Source organism: Rhinolophus sinicus, linkage group LG06, assembly GCF_036562045.2.
Source record: "Rhinolophus sinicus isolate RSC01 linkage group LG06, ASM3656204v1, whole genome shotgun sequence".
Lineage (NCBI taxonomy): Eukaryota > Metazoa > Chordata > Mammalia > Chiroptera > Rhinolophidae > Rhinolophus > Rhinolophus sinicus.
In genome coordinates, this window is record NC_133756.1 from 71403334 (window position 1) to 71425540 (window position 22207).

The 22207-nt window shown below is 45.4% G+C and overlaps 1 protein-coding gene across 13 annotated transcripts in view; it reads right to left on the reverse strand.

Annotated features, from left to right (window-relative positions):
- Positions 1-22207, reverse strand: part of RREB1 (ras responsive element binding protein 1) — a 167513-nt gene that overhangs the window by 57330 nt on the left and 87976 nt on the right. For 11 of the 13 annotated variants that reach the window (XM_019745404.2, XM_019745403.2, XM_019745409.2 and 8 more), the window contains exons 2-6: positions 13971-14088; positions 10476-10601; positions 9649-9861; positions 4382-4471; positions 3236-3399 (exon numbers count right to left, since the gene is read on the reverse strand). In XM_019745404.2, coding sequence (XP_019600963.2) covers positions 3236-3399; positions 4382-4471; positions 9649-9819 — 425 coding nt within the window. In that variant the 5' untranslated portion in view covers positions 9820-9861; positions 10476-10601; positions 13971-14088. The remainder of the gene's footprint in view (positions 1-3235; positions 3400-4381; positions 4472-9648; positions 9862-10475; positions 10602-13970; positions 14089-22207) is intronic. The other 2 variants (XM_019745408.2, XM_074335267.1) reach the window with 1 other exon arrangement.

The following is a 22207-nucleotide window of genomic DNA, read 5'->3' on the forward strand; positions in this document are numbered from 1 at the left end:
TGTCTATTCTCTTCGTTTCTACTTAACACTGTGCTGGAGGGTCTAACCAGGGCGAGCAGGTAAGAAAAATAAAAGGTATTCAGATTAGTTTCAAAGGAGAAATAAAACTACTTGTAGATGCCATGACCTTGTATACAGAACATCCTAAGGAATTCACTAAATAACTATTAGAATGAGTAAACAAGGTCAGTGAGATTGCATAAAACGAGACAAACATAAATTCTGAATTGTTTTTATACACTAGCAATGCAAAATCAAAAAACGAAATTAGAAAATAATTCCACTTACAGTACCACCAAAAAGAAAAAAAAACTTAAGAATAAATTTAACAGAATATAAAACTTGCACTCTGAAAACTATAACACATAGTTGAAAGAAATCCAGTAAGACCTATGGAAATGGAAAAAGTCCCATGGTCACAGATTTAATATGGCTAAGTGGCAATGCCCCCAAATTGATTTATACATTTTGCAATGCCTAAAATTATTCCAGCTGCTTTTTTTGCAGAAATTGACAAGCTGATCCTAAAATTCATACAGAAATGCAAGCAACCCAGAATAGCCAAAACAATCTTGAAAAAGATCTAAGCTGGAGGACCGACACCGCCTGATTCCAAAACTTACCCCAAAGCTACAGTAATCAATATAGTGTTAGCCAGGATACACATGTAGCTCAACGGAAGAGAACTGAGAGTACAGAAATAAATCCTTACATTTACCGTCAACTGAATTTTGACAAAGGTGGAAAGACAATTCAATAGGGAAAGAAAAGTCTTTTCAACCAATAGTGCAAAAGACTGAACTTGGACTCATTCCTTATGCTATACACAAATATTAACTCAAATAGATCACAGACTTAAATGTTAAGAACTAAAATTATGAAACTCATGAGATTTCACTTCACACCTATTAGGATGGCTGTAATGAGAAAGACAGCAAGTTAACATGGGTTGCCAAGGATGTGGAAAACTGGACCCCTCATACACTGCTGGTGGGAATGTAAAGTGCTGACGTAGCTGCTTTGGGAAGCAGTGCGGCAGGCCCTTGGGATATTAAACATGGAGTTCCACAAGCCAACAATTCCACTCCTAGGTATCTACCCAAGAGAAGTGAAAACAGGTGTCTGCACAAAAAACTGTTCAATAATGGTCATTATTCATAATGGCCAAAAAGTGGAAACAACTCAAATGCCCACCAACCAAAGAAGAGATAAGTAAAATGTGGTATGCATACAATGGACTCAATGGACTATCATTTGACAATAAAACGGAATGAAGTACTGACATACGCTACAACACTGATGAATCTTGAAAACTTCATGCCAAATGAAGGAAGCCAGTCACAAAAGACCACATATTATGATTCCATTTATATGACATGTGCAGACTATGCAAATCCAGAGACAGAAAGTAGGTTAGTGTTTTCCTAGCGCTGGAAGATGGGAAATAATGGGAAGTGACTACTACTGGGTACGGGTTTCTTTTTGGGGTGATGAAAATATCCTAAAATTGATTGTAGTGATGGTTGCATAACTGTGAATATTACTAAACCCCACTGAATTGCACACTTCAAATGGGTGAAATGTAATGTATAGTGTATAGATTGTATCTCATAAAGATGGGAACAAGTTTTTTTAAAATAAGTAGAAAGTGCTTAGCCTGATACACAGTGCACCACAGCTTTAGTTATGATTGTTTTATATATTGTCAGAGACGTCACTGTAGAAGGCAGTAACACACCTTTTACAGGTGTGTTTAACATGCGCCAGAGTGAATCACAGATACTGTCTCAAAATGGAAATTCTCCAAATCAGAAGTGATTGGGCCTCAGACCAGAGAGGCTCATGAAAGCTCATGACCAGTAAGTGGCCAGGCCCACAGCAGCCAGGAGGAGGGTACTTCTCACGAGGTGCCCATCACCCTCTGCCCATTAGAGCTGGTCCTTGGGGGAGTGCCACTGAGCAGGGGGCTCGGGAAGAGACAGCAGTGAAACCGCCCAAGAAGGGAATAGGCAGGCAGGAATACCTCTAGGACCAGATTCTGAGAGGGCAAGTATGTAAGGAAGGACATGGGGGAGAGAGAAGTAGGCAAAACAAAACAAATTGGCAAACAGAAGGCAAAATGATACTAACAGTCTGATACGGTGGTAAAAAGCAAAAAGCTAAAATGCAAAATATCATATTAAAAAATGGCAACAGGATTCACTCCTTCATTGTATCAAAAAGACTCCTAGGAGGAGATGAGGGGCAAAGAGGATTGAAGTTTTTATTATGGGGAAAAAAACCCAGAACACTTTTTAAAAGGCCCTTCCAGGAAATCATACTGTACTTCATTTCCAACAGTTCAGACTGAGAAATCCATAGGCTTTAAATTATTGCAGTATTACTTACAAATGCAAACAATAACGAGTAACATTTATTGAGTCTTACTGTGTGCCAGGACCTGCAATCTGAACGTATTTCCTAGTCCTCATCCTAGTCCAATATGTGAATACCATTAAAAATATCATTTTAAAGAGGAGATAACTGAGGTACAAAGGTTAAGCAACTTGCTAAAGGATGGGAAATTGACAAGTGGCAGAGTTCACATTTGAAATCAGGTGCCTAATTCCAAAATCCAAGACTTTACCACTATACCAGTATGTCCCAAATACCATCAGTGGTTCATGAAGTGATTTTAGGTGGAACAAACTGGACCATCTTATATTAGTATTTACAGATAAAATTTTAATATGCCCACCACTCAGCTAAGCTTCTTTCTCCCTCAGGAAGTCAATTCCTGACGTTTATCAGATTTTCCCCCTTCATTTTCTCCTATCCTGAAGCTCCAGGACCAGGTCACTTAACTATTTATTCAAAGGCCCCAGAAAGTTTTTGCGAGAAAACCTGTGGACATATGCAAGTACTTTCAAAAAGGCCAGGGTTACCGTGTTACTCCTTGAGGGTTCCTCTATTATCTGATAAGCTGCCCACCTCTGGCACCCAAACAAAGAAACTCCAATTGGCAAAGGGGGAAGGACTCTTTCACCCTGATCCCCAAAGGGCCAAAGAGCCAAAGAGCTGCCCAGGCCTTTCTGTTTCCCACAGCGAAACACCCCTACTACACAGGAGACAGTATGCACACCCAGAACCGCTTCCGGCCTTTCCATACAGCGAACAGAACTCAGAACTCATAATGGCTTTAGGCCACTCTGTCAGCCTCCAGACCCAGCCACCAGCCCCGGCGGCCCTCACCCACCTGTGCATGTTCCCATTGGTGGTAAAAGACTGGCCGCACACAGTGCACTTGTAAGGCCTCTCGCCGGAATGCACCAGCATGTGACGGTCCAGGGAGCTGGCCGAGCTCAGCGACTTCCCGCAGATGCTGCATGAGTGGTCTGCCCCTCCGGTGTCCGTGTTGTGCTGCAGAGAGCAGGCATCACAGGGGTCACTTGGGAAGATGGGTCAAAACTGGGGGATGCAAATTCAGGGCTTTGCAAAACCCCATCAAGTTGCTCAGCAATTTTTTTTTCTGTTTCATTTTCAATACCTTCCTGAATGTCAAATTCTACCAGGAACAAAGGCAAATAAATACTTTGCACCATCTTCTTCCATTCCTATGTTCTAGTTTTGAAAAATACTTCTTGCGCAAGACTCAGAGAGGTGGAATCTCTGAAGGTCTTTCTTGGAGATACATATAGATTAACTGGCCACATATATGAACATGAACAGAAGACTCTTGGCTATGAAGCAAACATGTGAAATATGGTCAATGTCCAGTCCTCAAGTTTGATGACTCAGTCTTGCTGTCAGGGAAAGAGAAGGGAAACCACCTGAGAGTTCTGGCCTCTGAAATAAGATGGAACATGTCCATCCAAACCCAAGTTACTAAATGGTGTTATTCTTCAGTACCATGTTATAATTTTATCACTCCTTCATTGCTCTAGATTCATCAGTACTTTGTTATGAATGACCAATAGCAAGTGAGGGAGGAGGAAAAAAATCTCCTAACACAGGACAAGAGCCCAAAGAGATCCCACATCCAGCCAGTTCCCTGCTGCCTGACAAGGTTACAGCAATAGAAAGAACAGGGGTCCACACCTCCAATCTCACTGTACTTACTGTAAGGGGATCTGTTCATGCTGACAAGTGATGCATGGTGCAGTCTTCCTTATATGTGGTCAGTTAAGTCTATGCCTGCTCAAGTCTGAAAAGGTATTCTGTATTGAACTGGGACTTTGCCACAATAACACGGACACACAAAAATTATTTTATAACCACCCCTCAACATAATTAAAAGTCAATCTAAATTAAACACAGCCACTATTCATCATTAGGATCAAATCATTTTGCCCTCTCTTAATAAAGAATGATTTAAAACAAAAATATAAAAGCAGCAGCAAACCTGACGAATGTGCATAGTTAACTGATGCTGTGTAGTGCAAATCTTTTCACACAGGGGACAGTTGTAGGAAGACTTCTCCTCTTTCATTTCCTGAAAAGATATAATAAAGGGAGAATCAATTTCACTTCACAGTAAACCAGTACCTCTTATTTCTATTATAAGCACCTGTGTCTCGAGCTGTAGCAATGAAACAGCTGAGAGCATGGGCTCCAGAGCCTGTCTGGCATGAGCTCAGGCAAGACACCATCCTGGTAGACCTCAGTTTCCTTATCTGTAAAATGGGAAGAGTAACAGCATCTAACCACATCGCACTGTGATGAGGATTAATTCAGTTAACACATGGAAAGCACTGGAAATGGTGCCTGGCACAGCGTAAGTGCTCCGTAAATATTAGTGTTCTTATCAGACCAACACCGTTTCATTAATCAGTGATAGTGAGAAATTAAGCACTAAGTCATGGCAGAGCTAGAAAAGGAATATACTTCTCCCCAAGTCTGACCCAGGATCCTGCCACTATTTTCTACCTGGTCTCGAGGTCCCCAAAACACATGAGAGGCAGTGAAGTTCTCAGGACAAAACCCACCCTCCCAATGGAAGGCCAGAGCCCAGCTGTGCGCCTAACAGGCATCAGTGTGACCCTTTTGCTTGTTGCCAGCCAGCGCCTGCCCAACACTGTTCCTAAATAGCTAAGAATGAGAATGAGAATGTCAGCCTGTCGAAACTGATAGGGAATGACAACCCAAACTGAAGACGTCCACAGAGGTGACAAAAGAACCAGCTCACTAGGCGAAGTGGCTCATGTTCTGTTCCCTCAAAATGAATAGGACAAGCTTCCTTCAAGCAATAGATTTCACCTTTTTAAGGAAAATGACAAGCTCCTTCACTGAGCATATGCTGTAAATCCTTTCAAAATAATTCATGGAGGGTTGCCATGGACACGTCTGTCTGTCATCGCCTCCTCACCCACACAGGCCCTGAGCTCCACAGGTCTCTGTCACATCCCCAGAGCTAACGGCATCAAGGCCTGGTCACCTCTCCCAGGAATTTGGAGTAGAGAGGCTTAGAGACCAAGATCAGTGGGTTTCCAAAGATCGGTAGAGCTTTCTGAAATACAGATTTCTACCAGACTCACGACAGGCTGAATCAGAATCATTGGGGAAAGTGGGGGGCTGAAGTCCAGGAATCTGTTTGTTTCACAAGCTCCCCAGGAGCGGTTGGTACGTGCCCGGGTTTGGGGCTAAGTTACTATGTTACATGATCACAAGCACTTGACTGAAAAGTTCACGTAGGGCTGGGGCAGACACAGCATCGTCATGAGCCCAAGCCACGAGACGTGTGGGCATCATACCTGGCAGCCTGACAAAGAGGGTGGGCTGCACCCGCGGGCATCTTTCAACAGACCTCTTTTTCCTTGTACTCATTTGAATGAGTTTCTGTTCCTTCCAAAAATACCAGTTATTGAACACTTACTATGTGCTAAACTCTGTACATAATAGAAACGCTAGTTTTTTCACAACCACTAAGAGACAGCCACTATTACAGATCCCATTTTCTGGATGAGGAAACTGGGGTAAAGAGAGGCAACTAATCAGCCCCAAATCACAAGACTATTATGTAGCAAACCCAGGATTAAAACTCAGGCCAGCTGCTCGGCAGCTCATGCCCCCCATCACTGTGCTATATAAATCTGACAAAAAAAAAGAAAAGAGTAACCCCAAGGCACAGAACGGACACAAACACCTTTGTGGTTGGCTTATGAGAGATGATGAAAATAACAGTCACCTTGAAGACTATAAAACGCATGGCACCATAACCCAGACGGAGTGGAGCGAATGCACAATGATTTGTGTGGCTGCCTACAGTGGTTCTCTCTCTCTCCTCTTCAAGACTTGGCAAGTTCCACTTTAAGCAATACAGGAGTCCCCCCTCATCCACAGTTTCACTTCTTGCGAGTTCAGTTACCCACGGTCAACTACAGTCCAAAAATATTAAACGGAAAATTCTAGAAATAAACAATTCGTAAGTTTTAAATTCTGAACCATTCTGAGTCGTGGGATGAAATCTTGCGCCATCCGGCTCTGTGCGCCAGGGACGTGAATCATCCTTTGCCCAGCATCTCCATGCTGCGGACACCCACTAGTCACGTAGTAGCCAGCTCGGTTACCAGGTTAGCTGTCGTGGTATCGCAGTGCTTGTGTTCAAGTCACCCTTATTTTACTTAATAATGGCCCCAAAGTGCAAGAGCAGTGATGCTGGCAATTCGGATATGCCAATGAGAAGCTGTAAAGTGTTTCCTTTTAGGTGAAAAGGTTTGTATGTATAGGAAAAAACTGTGTGTGTGTGTGTAAGGTTCAGTACTATTCATGGTTTTAGGCATCCACTGGGGGTCTTCTCTTGCAGAGTGTCCCCTGTGGAGAAGGGGGGACCACTAGACAAACCGTTTCCTGGTCTGTGGCACTCGGTCTGAGAACTAGGTAAGGTATACATTTTTTCACTCTCAAATTTTAAAGAATTACTGATATGAATTCTAAGGAAGTTGATTAACCCACAGACAACAAAAACAAAACAAAACACAAAAAAACAAAAAACCTGCCAGTCTCACCCAGCCATCCACACACTTTCACTCCTCCCAGAGGTATAAGGTGCTAATGTGTGTGTGTTTGGGGTGTGAGGTGGGGGTGTCAGACCTTCTCATCCCAGTTCTACAAAGTCAGAATGGGTCTGGCTAAGAACCATCAAACAGAAAAACCAAAAACAAAAGTAGAAACAACAAAATAAGAGCACTCGCTGTAATAATGAGAATGTCTCACAGCCCGGCCAAAACTCAGTCTTTGGGTGTTTTTGTTAAATTATTAGGTTAGCAATAATATGTATTTAAAATTTTTTAAAGATTCATCAGGAGGATGTAAATAAATGTTAAAAAGCCAGGTCTCCAAATGACCAGCTTCTTGAGGAGGTTCATTAAAAAATGCAACGAGACCGTCTTTCATTCCCTTTGAGGGAGACACGAGACATACTGAGCAGCTCATGGGGCTACCGGCCTTGATTCTGGGGTTTATCATGAACTGGGACCCAAACTTTCTCTGAGGCTGGCAGTGGCATACTACAGGCCCACAAAATCCTATGGTTTGGGAGAAGGATGTCTGTGAACTCAGATTTAATTTTTATAATCAAACCAAATAGAAAAGGGAGCAATATGATGCTGAAAGAAGCCATACTAGAGAATTCTGAATCCAGTTATGGGGCCGTGCAAGTGGAAAGAGCACACTTCCTGAGCTGACAGATAACATTAGCAGCTAATGTGATAACTAACCATTCCATAACGAGACAATCTGGCACCTGTGTCAGCGTCCGGCTGTGGTAATCTGTCCTGGAACTCAGTGCTAGCGCTGATGGGACGTTTCCCCAGGGCTCCCTCTCAACACTCCCCATCCAGTCCCAGGTGAGGAGGAAGAACTCTCTCTGCCCCCAACTGCACCATTATTGTTTTTGTTTCTTTTTTAATGCACTGTCGTTCCCATGCTACCTCTGGCCCACCCCTCCCTTTCAAAAACTAAGCCAGTGCCCTGAGGAACCCTGGAGACTACAGGAGGCAGGTGAAAAAAGACCCAGGCACACACCTGCACCATTTGCTTCACCACACATGCAGGGTCACCTCCACTTACCACACAAGGATGGAAGTGCTGTGGGTCCCCTCTACAGCTCTAGCTACTGTCTGTGAACCACGCAGGGGAAAGGATTCGAGCCTGGACTTGTGCCAAGTCTGCCTGAGCTGGGGCAATGCCGGGCTATTTAAGGAAGAGCTTATCCCTACCCACTGCACTTTTTCCTAGTACAACAGGGGAGGAAGAGGAGACAATGACCTTTTCTGTCTCGTTCATTCTGAAATGCGTGAACCCAGGGTAGTACCTGGCAGAAAGGAGGAGCTGGGTATATACTGTGAAATGGATGGATGGAGAGATGGACGAATAGATGGATGGAGAGACAGTCATGTGAGAGTGGAAATAAACCTTTTCTTCCCAGAGCTAGCGCTGCTTCTTGACTCAGGCCACAGTCATGCAGGCTGAGTATTTTCTTGGGTACCCATAGGAAGAGAGGCACACGGAGACGAGGGAAAAAAGAGAGAGAAAGGTATCAATGTTCCAACCCTAAAACATTGGTTAGCTCTGCCAAGTCTTCAGCCTTGAGGAAGGTGTGGAGAAAGTGGACGCTCTCCCACACTGCTGGAGGGACTTCAGGCTGGTACAACTCTTCCTGAAGGGTAAGTTATATCAAAAGCCTTCATTCGTGTTCTACTTCTAAGAATTCACAGAAAAACCATCATGGATGTACTAGACGATCTGTATAAGGACAGTCACTGCAGGATTATTACTTAAAAAAGAAAATTAATTCACAAAAGCCCAACAGGTTTACTTTCGTCCCCATCCCTGGTATCTGGACAAACTCGTAAGACTGCCTTCTCCCCAAGGGTTTGGTGACACCCCATTAAATCAGTTAAACTGAAAACTAAATGTGAAGGAGTCAGTTCCTAATACGTGGATTCAGAAGAAGAAATGAGAACTATTTGCGCTCTGCCTCATTTCTTGAGTTTCGTTGAAAATGTTGCTAACAGGAGAGCAACAACTTTTCAAGTGGCCCATCTGTACCTTAATTAAAAGATGCATCTTATTTCCCAGGCTTCTATAGCGTCATTAATCCTGCCAGGCTCCGTCCTCATTGACTCATTGACTCTTTCCCACTTCTCCTGATCTGACTAAAAATTCGAAGCCCACTAAAAGTTCAACAGGACGAAATTGCCTCCTAAGATCAACTCTCTGGAGCCCCGTTCTGTGCTTTGTCTGGATGGGAAGCTGGACAGCGGCTCCCGCACGTCGGTCTGTAGTTACTTGTTCCCTAATCTGAAGACACTTAAAAAATAATCAAGGAGATGGCTTCGAAAACCAAATTAACCAGATGTGTAAGGAAATGAGCCACATCACGGTAGAGGACTAAGTCAACTTCTTTGTCTTGACCATCATGTGAAGAAAGCTGACATGCAAATCAAATTACAGGGTGCCTTCACCAATATTGACACCACAGAATTGAAAATTTTCTCCACGTGAAGACACTGAAATAAGCTATGAAAAGCTCGCTCTTAAAAAATGGTTACAACTTCTAGGTATGTCTAGTTAATTCTGAACACATCCAAGACTGTCTTAGGGAGCTGGGCTCCCAACGCTCTCAGACTGAAGCCACCACAGCTCCCCGCCTCGCGCACAAACGCTTACCTGGTTCCTCCTGCCAATCCGATTTGGTCCTGGCGGCTTCGCGGGGGACTTGACGCTTGGGGGGCTCCCGCCATTCTCCGTGACCTTCCCTACACTCATTACCGCTGACATCATGGTGTTGATGGAAGACAAGTCTGAACCTTCCAATCCAATGGGCGAACTTGACGTCATTGGGACAAGGGTTTAAGCTTCTAAGAAGCCTCTGTCACAGAACTGAAAATTGGAAATTGCTGATGTGATCACTGGGAAATTTAGGCTTCTGCTAGAGCCAGCTGGCACTGGCCATAGCTACCATAACTGTAAGTCTGGTCAAAACACCTAAACCCCTCCTTCTCCAGTTCAAGCTGACACTCGTACCATAATGACTTAAGCTTTCATCTAAATGAAGTATTATCATTCCAAAGAATACCTTTGCTTCCTAGTACGCCACCGACACAACTCCCAAAGCCACTCGAGGCAAGTCTCTTGGCCTTTCCTAATCTTTCATTAGGCAGAGTGGGAAAGGCTGAGCCAATAATTAGGCGGCCCAGGGAGCTGCTATTTGGCCGGCACCCTCCTAGTAACGTAACTCATGTACTGCTAGGGGCATGTTGCAGACCTGACCGCTAACGGTGAGGCTCGTCAGGTGTCACTTCACTCCACTGCTGCTATCCAGTGATTTCAGCAGGAAGAGAGCTGTCTGTGCCAGCTGAGATGCCAACCCTAACAGGATTATAACCAAATTTCAATCGACATAAAAAAGACTGTTTCTTAAAAAACACAAGTAGGTAATATGCCTACACCCCAGAAAATGGACAGAAGAAAATCCAGCCCCCACTGCCAATTACCTCCATTTTCTGCCCCAACTGATACACTATGAAATTTCCCCTGCTATAGCTATCATCCACGTGGAGGAGGAAATGAGTCTGTGTTTCACTCTTTTTTTTTCCTTCTCTTGGTATCACTCGTTGACGCTGGAAGGGAAACAAAGATAAAAAGATTTAGTGACTGTCTTTTCACTTAGTGAAGAAAAAAGTGAAACCATTATTTGCCATCATCTCAGACCATGATATTCACGAGAACACAGGGAGCACAAGCGAGATGCAATTTCTAAGCCTTCTTTTCCTTCCCAAACTGTGTTCTGTGGTTGTTTTTCATCCTTAACTGACGTTCCCTGCGGCGCTGTCATCCTCCCAACAAATAATTCTGCGGTATTTTTCTTTCTGAAGCATATATGTACCATGTTTCCCCGAAAATAAGACCGGGTCTTACATTAATTTTTGCTCCAAAAGACGCATTAGGGCTTATGTTCAGCAGATGTCATCCTGAAAGATCATGCTAGGGCTTAGTTTCTGGTGAGGTCTTATTTTTGGAGAAACACGGTATATATATATTTTCTTTCCTGTTCTACCCACCCCTCCATAAGGACTCCCCGACTCTGACTTGACCCACCTCCCACCTCTACCTAAAATTGACCAAAGACAGGCAGTTGGGGAATTCACTAAAGGCTCAGAAACCAGGGAATATGAGAAGAATGATCCAAGGAAAACTGGCCCATGGGCACATCAAAAGTTCCTTCTTCAGGCCCCTTCTAGTTGTATTCCTTGTAACTAGAAATACTACGGCCATAGGTATGGTCCAAACTAAGTCTAGGGTACACAATTTGTCTCATGTTATTTGGGAAGATATTATTTTATAGCTGAGGTCCTGCCAGTAAGCCACAAACCCTATGATCCGACAGTGTGCATTAGAAAATACGAGAAGTCCACAAGTGCCACCAAAGATCAAGCCCATTATCTCAACAGCAAAGTGAGCGCTTAGGAACAACACATGCATGCTTAGAAAGAGCATGATTTCTTGTGGTTTCCTCCTCCAACTTTAGGCAAGCAGCCTAGGGTGACACATGGTAACACCCCAAGCAGCTACAAATGTTTCCAGCACCAGAGCGGGAACAGCCTCCTGGGAATATAAACTTTATTAAGTAATGTTGCCACCAGCTCACAAGTCCTGCCTCTAAAATCCTACCAGAGTCGCCAAGGATCTCAGGACAGTACTTTTCTTGTCAAAGACAAAATATGCCTTCTTGTTAATAGGCATTTTGAAGATACTAACCCAATGGTTTTCTAAATAGTAGGACTATGTACAGAAACATACACCTTAAGACAACTGATTCAGCCTCACTTCTCACATATTTCCCTGTCAAGAGAAGAATGTTGTGATCAAAATTAAAGAAAAAACCAAACTGGTGTCTATGAAGTTTCCCCCCATGGTAGGAGACCACTGAAACTTATTAAAAATTGTGCTTCAAACTTCCCATTGTTAACTGTCTTTGAAAGTTTATTTGGCAGATTTCTCTCTAGGAAAAAATATGTGACATGACGCGCGCGCGCATAAACACACACACACACACACACACACACACACACACATCTTTCATAATGGATTTCTAACAAAAGTATCATGAGTTTCCTAGAACTGTTGTAATCAGTCAGCGCATAGTTGTTTGATTCAAAAAAATGGACACCTTCAACATCAAAATCATCTTTAAATATACTTCCCCATAGATTTAATGTATAGTAAATTATAAAACAACTGACTAGAAATCTTTGCTGTAATTATGTTATGTCAGTAAAAAGAAAATTAACCTTTCTACCAACTTACAGTAGGAGTTTAGAAGATGATCTTGCTTTTGTCCTATGACTATACTTCAAAAAGAAAAATGTGGTCGAGTTTACTCAAATCTGGGACTTAGGTTAGAGCAAACACCTTTAGGACTAACTATAAAATTTTAAGGTACAAAAAAATTTTTTTAATTCTATCATTGGAGTGGAGAGGAGGTAAATAGTCCATATGATATTAACAAAAATGTATTCACTAAGCAGAGCCAAACCGCCAGTAACAACTTTTGTCACTGTCCCTATAACATCAAAGAAAAATCCTTGCTTAAGCAACCAGAAAGTGTATACTTATTCTGTAGCTTGTTATGACGCTGGGTTTCTCAGGCTGTTGGCGACACAGTGCAAAGAGCTTTCTGGTGATTACAAAGGTCTGTTGTGAAGGTTCGAAGGACTGTTGACTTGCGTTCTTGAGGTCACAAACATTTGTAATAGAGAGAAAAAAGGACACATTCTTGCAAACTACGTAAGTGTTTTAAGTATGGGATACCTAGCAATAGTCACTATACCTAACCAACACGAGGGCTGAACGTCCCAAGGGCTCATCCCAATTGGAAAAGGAGAAAAGTCATGCAAACATGTTTCCCATTCTGTCTAGACAGGAAGACACTTGCTAAAAATTTATTTCCTCCTTTGGGATAAACTGTAGTGTGACATTCCCCATTGATGACACCAAGATCACCTACATTTACTTCTTTTTCCTGGCTGAAAGGTAAGTAAACAGCAATTTTTTAAAACAATAGAGACCCTTCTCATTTCTACTCTGAAAGTGCAATTAACAAAATAAAACTCCCAGCTACACTCATCCTTGAAGAGCTGCTTCAGGTGGAACCCAAACCAGCCCCTTGGAGCAAGATTTCACTCCAGTTTGCTCCTGTGTCTTATACGTGAATCCTCCTTTGGGACTATGGCACAGGGAAAAGGGAAAGCACCTAGGATGAGACACAATGCAGAACACTGTTCCGTGCTGGGGAAAACGATCTACGTGAACACGAAGGCTCACGTATGCGCTCATTTACCCAGACGCCAGGGGCCAGTGTTGGGGAGCTGCACCTACCCCACGTCTGCCTCTGGGCTGCACTGTAGCCCCACCCACCCAACCTAAACCTTCCGATACTCCAGCTCAGGCAACGAAAGATAAGGTTAACAGCTTAAGGGCTTTTTACAAAGCACATTTTCCTTTATGGGTATTAATATTTTCACTCTCTCCTTTGCCCCATTTCTTCCCCCTGACAGCATCCACACATCAGCCCCACCACTGCAAATAATAATAAATGAAATAAAAATAAAAATCACTGACCCCATTCTAATACAATCTCCAACTGGAATCAGAGAGGATTGGGAACTCAGATGAAAATCATACATATGAGAAGAAATCACTGTCTTCATGGACACGGCCAAGCAGACTGGCCTGGTATCCAGCTTTTAACACAACAGTCTGGATTTGGGAGTGGGGAGGGAGAAGCCCAGAATGGGGGTGTCTGAAGTGTAGCTTCTTGTGAGACAAACACTAGACACCCTTTCCAAGAGTTCTCATCCCACACCTCAGGCAAGAACTAGCAATTCAGTTACAATTTTACTGCAGAAGAGGGAGGGAGATGGAGGGAAAGGAAGACTCAACATTCAAAGTTATTGTGACTCAAGGAAAGTCAATAAAGTTTAACTGACCTGTTTACCTCGTCTTATCAAGCTGGCCCTCCTTACTGAGGAGCTGGTGCTGGCTGGGCCCAAACGTGGGCAGGGGCACACCTCAAAGCAACCACCTCTGGAGGAGAATCAGAGCAACCTACAAAAATGAGAAAAGATGACGTTATGAACGATCGCATCTCTGTATCTATTTCTCCACTCAATGCTACCAGGAGTCACAAGCTAAGGACAGTAAAACATTTCCCACCCCTGCCTGTACTTTATAAGCTTCCAGCTGCCAGGTTGATTCCTCCCTGTCGTCTACTAGCATCGGAGCAACAGCGACAGGAGGCAAGTGTGCCTTAGACCAACGGGAGCTCCCAAAGCAGGCTCCCACCATGTCGGAGCAACATCACCTGAGGATGGCTGGGACCACTGGCTCCAAGGGGAGCTCAAGCATCTGAAGGGCGTGTTTCAAGAGTAGAGAAGGCTGAGACATCACTAAGTGCTATCAGAAATAGAGAGGAAAAAAGAAGAGCCGAAGAAAGTAAAAAATATGGAACAGTCCCTCACTGTAAAGGAGAAAGTATTAGATCTTTTCCTGAGTGACGGGGGAAGTGTCCATATAACAGTTCAAATAGGACCAAATGAGTATTTTTTTCGTTTCTGTAGAGAAGATGCAGAAAACTACTCAAATTACAGGCGCCCTTCAAGAGTTTGAGAATGTCTGCTCTGGGTGCCAAGGGCCTCAAATACCTGACCTGGGAGAAAACCGTCTGGTCCTCTGCAAAGTGAGAGAAAACTGGAATGCAGCATTTTCCGGAGCTACAGCGTTCAGCCACACTCTCTAGGTCTCTGAAAACAGCATCCCGCAGCTAAGCTCAAGAGTGAAAAACTGGGAGAACTAAATAAGTAAAATAAACCACAACACGGACAAAACCTCTAGAGAAATATTTGCCTGGTATGTGTTCTCGTTTTTCTCCCTTTTTGGAGTTGGGAAAAGCTACCCAATCATGTGACACACCCAGTTATCACCTTGAATCTCACTCACTTTGTCCACACCACCGCAGTTACTGAGCACCAGAGGTGGCACACCCCTGCCAGACCGGTCAGTTGGGGGCAAGAAAGCCCCACCAGCCCTTTCTGTTAGAAACAGCTCCTCACAACTTCTGACACTGAACAGTTTCTGTCTCTTTACATCTCACTGCTTCCATTCGCCATCTTTTTTTCTTTGTGCCTCTCTTGAAAAGTCCTTTGGATTTTGAACAAAGTATCAAGAAACAAGGGGTGACTCATACTGGACAGCCCTTGAATGGGGCAGAGACCCCGTAAGCCTGGAGGAACCCTTCCTACTACCCTAGTAATTCTCAATGTTTCTTGGGGGCTAGACCTTCCCTGAGGATCTTATGAAGATTACGGACCCTCCCACAGAAAAATGCACAGTCTAACATTTTCCTTCAGGGGCCCCAGAAACCCATCAGGGAAAGGTAGGACAAGAATCCTGGTTTTACTTGATATATATATAACCCACCTTCCTTGAAACTATGAATTGAATCAATTTTTATTAAAATTCTCATGAGGTTTCAGAAATACAGGAACAAAACATCCTTTCAAATCATCTCCACCCATCTGAACTTAAAGATTCCTAAGGTGAAATTAAACACACAGACAGACACACACACACACACACACACACACACACACACACACAAAAGCAAGCAAGGTTTCCCTGTTATTATTCATTTTTAAATTAATGGTAGATTTTATTAGGAAGAAAGTCTAGAGAGGAATAAATAGCTCCATGATTTTTTCTAGAAACCACCAAGATCTCAGAATAAGTGAATTTAAGTTCTATACATAATTAACAAAAACACACATCAGAGAGACAAGTCTCTGGAATTAAAATATTTTTCAGAATATAACTAAGACTCCCATTAAAATTTGGACCCAATCCCTCCCCTCATTTAAAAAAAGAGACTTTAAAATGTCCAAGTAAGCTCCTCAGCACCCACAGAGGCCAGCCTGACAGACTTGCCCCTGAGACTGTTTTCCTCCGATCTTGGATGTAAATTACTTGAACACTGAGAAGGCCTTGCAATTAAGCTGAGTAACAAGAGTCACCATCCTGTTTGTTTTGGGTTCCACCAGGCTGGAGGGATTCATAGAACTCAGAGAGTGGAAAAGTACAGGACAGATCTTGGAAGAAAATTCAAGATACCCCTTACCTCTATCAACACTGCCTCAGGGGGCGAAAAAAGACTGGTGAGGAGAGGCTGCGCCCTAGGAGCTGACTCTTGGAGGCAAATGTGACAGAAGCCAGGCTGGGGAGGCGTGGGTGTAGTGGCTCCTCAGGGAGGATGCTGGATTCCTGGATTTGCATCCCTCACAGGCTTTGCTCAGACCCAGTGGAAGCGGGGTGACTTGGAGAGGGCAGAGGTCCATCTGTGCAGATGAGGGGGAAGGGAAGGCCAGCCCCCAGCCTCCGAGGAGATAAGGGTCAATGCTATGTAAAGCCAGAAAGAGGAGATTTAAGGAGCCTGTCCCCAGGTCCAAGATAGCAAAGAAGAGATGAAAGATAAAAGAGAAGATGCTCTAGAAACAAAGCTTTCCAGCTTCTGAAAAACCTGCAGATTCTTAAAGTGAAATCTAAAATCTGTCCTCAGGCTTCCAGGAAAGACGAGCTAAGCTGAGATGCCTGGGATGACATAAGAGGCCCCCAGGACACTGCAACAGTGAGCTTGACAATACCGAACCAGGAAGGTGCAGTGCTGGGCCTGCATGGCCGTCCTCAGACACGTGGGATGATGGATCCAATGGCGGGAACACCCTAGTACCAGCCTGGCTGGCCACTTCTGGCCAACCCAGGACAGGCTAAAAGAGCTGAAGAAGAGTTCAGACATGAAAATGCTGTGAGCGGTGGAGCTTAACGTCTCTGGAGGGATGGGCTGAGGACGAAAGGCAATGTTCTTGCCCAGTCTTGGCTAGCTGGGGACAGAAGCAAACCAGGCTACATGTGGCACCATGGCATTGCCTGTTTACTCTCCCCTGCCTGCCAAGCTCAGGGCAAAACCATCTCCCCTAACCAGGACAGCCTCGCGTGTGCTCTGAAGGCTAAGACAGCTGTGATGATGGCTCTGAGTTCCAGGAAATTGATGTGTTTCTTGGCTTAGGGTTCAGTCTGTGCCTTGGATGGGGCGGCAACCCATGCAAGTCACCCTCCCCCCTTGCTGACAAACGGAGCCTTAGACTGTCACACAGAACGTGTGAGCAGGCCTTGCACAAGCGGGTGCAAAGGGATGCTCCAGCCAGTTCTGGATCTTCCCCTGGGTGAGGAGGGACCATTAAGAAGGGGAGGAGCGGGGGATATACCTCTTGGCCCAGGTTTCAAGACAGCAGAGTGCAGAGAGGAGAGGGAGGGGCTGCGGGCCCCCACTTGGGTTGTCTTCTGATCTCCGTCTCAGGACTACAAGAAATGGTCTGACTTTCTAAGTTGCCATTCAAAGCCCTCCATGCTCTGGCCTCAGTTTACCTTCTGGCCATCTTGCCCACCAGTCCCCACTGTTACCTCTCTGTTCAATTTCTTCCCGCAGAACACCCGCCTGCATTCCCCGGCCACCTCATCCCTCAGGGGCCACTTTCCACACGCAGCCTCCCTGATTCCCACTGACCCCAGGCTCTTGGTTCCAAACTTGAACTCTATAGTAGTGGTAGCAGCAGCAACAGTAGCCAACACCTTTGAATCCACATGCTTTAACCTTTATAATAAACACCCTATGAGGGTGTACAGATGAGAAAATTAAGGTTTAGGGGTTAAATAACCTGCCCCCAAGATCATGGTGGTAGAGCGAAGTAAATCCAATTTCTAATCTCTGTTAAGTTTCTTTTGGACAAAAGTTGCAACTCCTGGCACATGGCTTGAGAGAACAGATGCACTCCCCTCAGTCACATTCTCTGACTTCTTACAATCATATTCTGAGTCATTTCTGCCCCTCCAGACTGCTCAGTACCTGGCCTCTCATTTCTGTGAGAGGAGAGGCAGGAAAAAGTGGCTCTCTCCTCTCGCCTTTACCTGTTCCTTCCTTTCTGTGCCAGGAGGCAGGACTGGACTTTTATCTCACACTAAAAAGCTTACTGCACAGGGCAAGAGTTTGCAATCATTCACTCACAGCCCTTGCTGAACAAAGGGAACGGACTCCACACCCGTCACCACTGTGTTCTAGAACTAGCCAGGCCAGGACCAGACGAAGCCACACAGCCCCATCCTGTCCGAGTCGTGGGATCCAACTGATCCACCAGTGTGAGTGAGCCTGAGCTCAGCAGTGACCTGTGTGCTCCAGTCACTTCTGCTTCCATGGAAAGTGAATGCAGACCTGTAGCAAGAGGAAGCTCTGATGGGGGAGCCCACACGTTCAGGTGCTGGGGTTCCAACAAGGTGTGAGTATAGGAAGTAGTGGGGGGCAGGAGATGGGGAGCACAGATGGTGGGAGTGAGTAGGCAGAACGGCACAGTTCAAAAATTAAGCAAACACCAGGCGAAGGGAACCTTACAAACAGTCTCAACTAGTGAACGAGAAGTTACCTGCCACTCACCCGCCAGTACAGCCACCCCGAAGAGTAGTCTCCACCCAGCAGCGTCGCAGACTGTTTTTAGAAATGCAGATTCTCAATACATGGAAGTCATTGTATGACACCTTAAACTTACACAGTACCGTGTCATTGTAGTTCCAGAAAATGAAAGAAAAAGATTCTCAGGCCTTACCCCTGAACTGCTGCCTCAGAAACTCCTCTGGGCTCCAGGGGACTGTGAGCCAACCTTGAGAACCAGGGCTCATGTCTTTTCGAAGAATTCTGGAAGATGGGTGACCAAGGATCTCCCCGAAAAACCTTCCTCTGTGAGGGTTCAGGAACGACTAGTTTATCACACCCTCAAAGCAAAAATCAAGGTGCTGGTTCTGATTTTAGCTCTGTTCAACCCAATAAAATAATAAATAAACAAGGGGCGATTAACCTATGCAGGGCCTATTTTAGCTTCCTGAGGAACAGATGTGTCAGATGTGAGCGTCAGGCAGGGCCGGGCCACTCAGCCCCTGGCCTCCTTGCAGCCCTAGAGCCTCACAACCATCTCTCCAGCAACCGGCCTCACCAAGCTGTGCCACTTGTGGAAAGGCTTCCTGGTGGGTGCTGTGGGATGGTCTCCCAAGTGGAGCCCTTTGGCCAGAATTTCTAGTGGTCTTGGACAAACTCATGGTCCCCCCAAATTTCTCTACTGCCTCTGGGCAGTAAGTGTGCCACAAGGGGCAGGTGAGAAGGAAAAGTTAAGGATAATCCTGAGGGAAAGCAACTCTGCCTATGGTTCCCCCGCCCCCAAACCACCTCACCGTCTACCGTGGTTCCTCTCTTACTGAGACTCATGGATGGAGGAGGAAAAATCAAAAGGAGATCATTCCTGCAGCCTAACACGACTGCCCCTTCCTGAGAGGGTCTCAGGTGCCGCCCAGTGGGTACCAGGACCAGCAAGCTGCTGGTGCTACTTTTCAAAAGGCACGTTCACGCTCCTTAGGGAAAGGAACACTTTAATGTTCTGTCAAGTGAAGGGGGGAAGGAGGGGCTTACGTGAGAGGGACAGGTTCCACGCCAGAAGCAGTTTCTCTCTTAAAAGTCACTTAGATATTTTAATTGTTATGTTACAAACACCCAGCTTCAGCAGGGAGGCAAGTATTGACTAGGAAGACCGGGTTCTTGCTTCCAAATTCATCTACGTAAGTCAGATTAAATGTACTAGTTAAAATATGAACTGCTGGAAAGGTGGACAGATTTTCTGGTACAAGCTAGATAAAACTATCCTATGGCCCCCCCATTCTTCTTCCTGCATTTATCTCTCCGCAGGCTCTCGGCGTCTTGAGAAGGAGGAAATGGGGCAACGTCCGATTATAAGCTTTTCTGTCAGTAAACAAGACTATGAAGAAGCTGACTCCACGCCTTGCAGCTCGGCTCCTGGGAATAGGTCTTACTGACATGATCTGACTACTGCCAGACCAGAGAAGCCACATGGCAGCCATTATCCGTGCCTGCTCTTCCGGGAGGGGACCCTGTCCCTCTCCCCAGGTGAGCCAGTCTTTCCCTAAACACTGCTTTTCTGCCACCAGGACCTGCATTTCATCACCTTGTTGCCCCACTTAGCAGGAACCTGTACGGTTCTCTATTCTGCCTGAAGAAGCTGGTGAGAAAGGAGGTGGGTGGCCAAGGGGGCCTAATAAGGGAGCACTGCTGCCACCACCACCCCGGGGGCAGGGCAGGGTATCCCGGCTGGGGCAGGAAGAGCACCCTGCAGGGGATTAGCGGGGAAGACCCCGCCCGACCCTAAGATCTCCTCCTGCTGCCTTATCAGGAGAGGGTAGGGAGAGGCCCTTTCCACACCATACCTTGGCCCAGGAGTTTAAAAACAGAAAAGGAGGCTATTGCTAGAATAGAAAACAGGGTTTAAGTCAGAGAATGTCAGAAGTCCAGTGTATATCCAATTACACGTCCCTTCCCCAATAACTGGGGGTGTGGGGGTGTGTAGCATTAACTATTTGTGACATAACCTCTAAGGCCAGAAAATGTGTTAGGCACTTTACATGTATCTTTTCCAAATCTTGTAAGGTAATGATTAGATTATTTGCTGGGTAGTACACAGCTTTTAAGGGGCAGGGCCAAAACTCTTGTACTTTCTGCTGTACCACAAAGAGGATCACTGAAAAATCATTCAGAGAAGGGTGATTAGCAAACTACAGGATTGAGAAACCAAGTCAGGGGGAAACAAGAAATGGCTGAAGGAACTAGAGATGCTCAGCCCATCGAAAAGAAAGAAGTGGAGACGGGCAAGGGCAGCTGCGAACATCTGCAGGCCTGGTGCAGGGAAGAGGGGCACACTCTCCCCGCGTGCCCACTACGGCAGAAATAAAGTTAGGGTGGCAGGCACAGAGAAGCCCGTCTGGGACTCCTCAATTCTCTCTACCAGAGCTTTGCACAACGAATGCTGCCCACAAAGGGGATGAGGCCCAGAAGGCAATGAGCTTGCTCTCCCTGGGAGTTTCCAGCACAGAGCCCTGCAGTGCGGGAGACCGAATCAGATCTGGATTCTGTGCTTCTAAGAGGGCGGTCCCTTTTTGATAATACCGTGAGATTCCAAAACAAGCACCAGGAAAATAAAGCACGGTAGTGTAACTTAAACAGCACATGACACAGAGTCTTAAATCTTGGACTGGAAACTCCGCTTGCCACCAGTGGAACAACTCCAAGTCTGAGCCTCAGCGCTCTCGTCCAGAAAACGAAGCCAGTAATACCTGCCCTCCACACCTTATAGTACAGAAATCCATCAAAGAAACACTGATTACAACACTTGACAAATGGTACAGCACCCCGCAGGACAAGCTATTGATGTTGTTCTCTTTACCCCCCAACATTCTGGTTCACTTAGCCCTGGGCAGCTCTCCCCAACTCCGTGATTCACTCACCCGCCACCCCCTCCGCCACTGGACTGCCAGTGCTTTGAGGGCAGGGCCAGTTTGATGACCTTAAAAATTTTCTGCTCCAGCCCCTAAGCTTAGCAATGAAATACAAATATAATTTAGCTCATCGTACATGCAATCCCATCAACAGTAAGGAGCAGGAAATAAAGCCCCTCCAGCTTCAGCTCGCCACTGAAACAAGTCCTGGTCGGCTTCGCATTTGCTTTATCAAGGGAGTAGGCACTGCTGGCTCCCAAGGGCGAGGCTCACTCTTCCTTACTCTCCCACACCTCGTCCCTCCCAGCGGCAGAATCTGATCCGGTGCAGCTGACACCCAGCCCCTAGCTTCAGACTCTCAGGCACTGGATGGACCATAGCAATGGGACTGTTTGGACAGGACTCTGAAGAGGACCTCAGTTTCTTCAGTCACATTTACAGCTCGGGAGCAGGCTGGGGTCAAGTTCAGTGGGGGGCAGGAGTTTGCAGAGAGTTTTAGGCAATATCCTGCAAGTCTTTAACAGGCCTTTCTGACATGCTGAGTTAAAGGGTCAGCAGCTGCAGAAACAGGATTCTCTACTCCCCCCAACCCCCCAACCCCCAGAAGGAGCTGGATACAAGCTAAGTACCCCAAGGCAGGTGGTTAACCTACCATCTGGGGCTTTAAATTGCCAGGATTCAGGGCAATTCAGCAGGACAGCCCTTATAAATATAACCCAAGTGACCTTGTGAAACAGTGTTACTCGAAATGCTTCTACCCTAACAGCTCAAAGAAGGCAGTGGAAGGAGATCA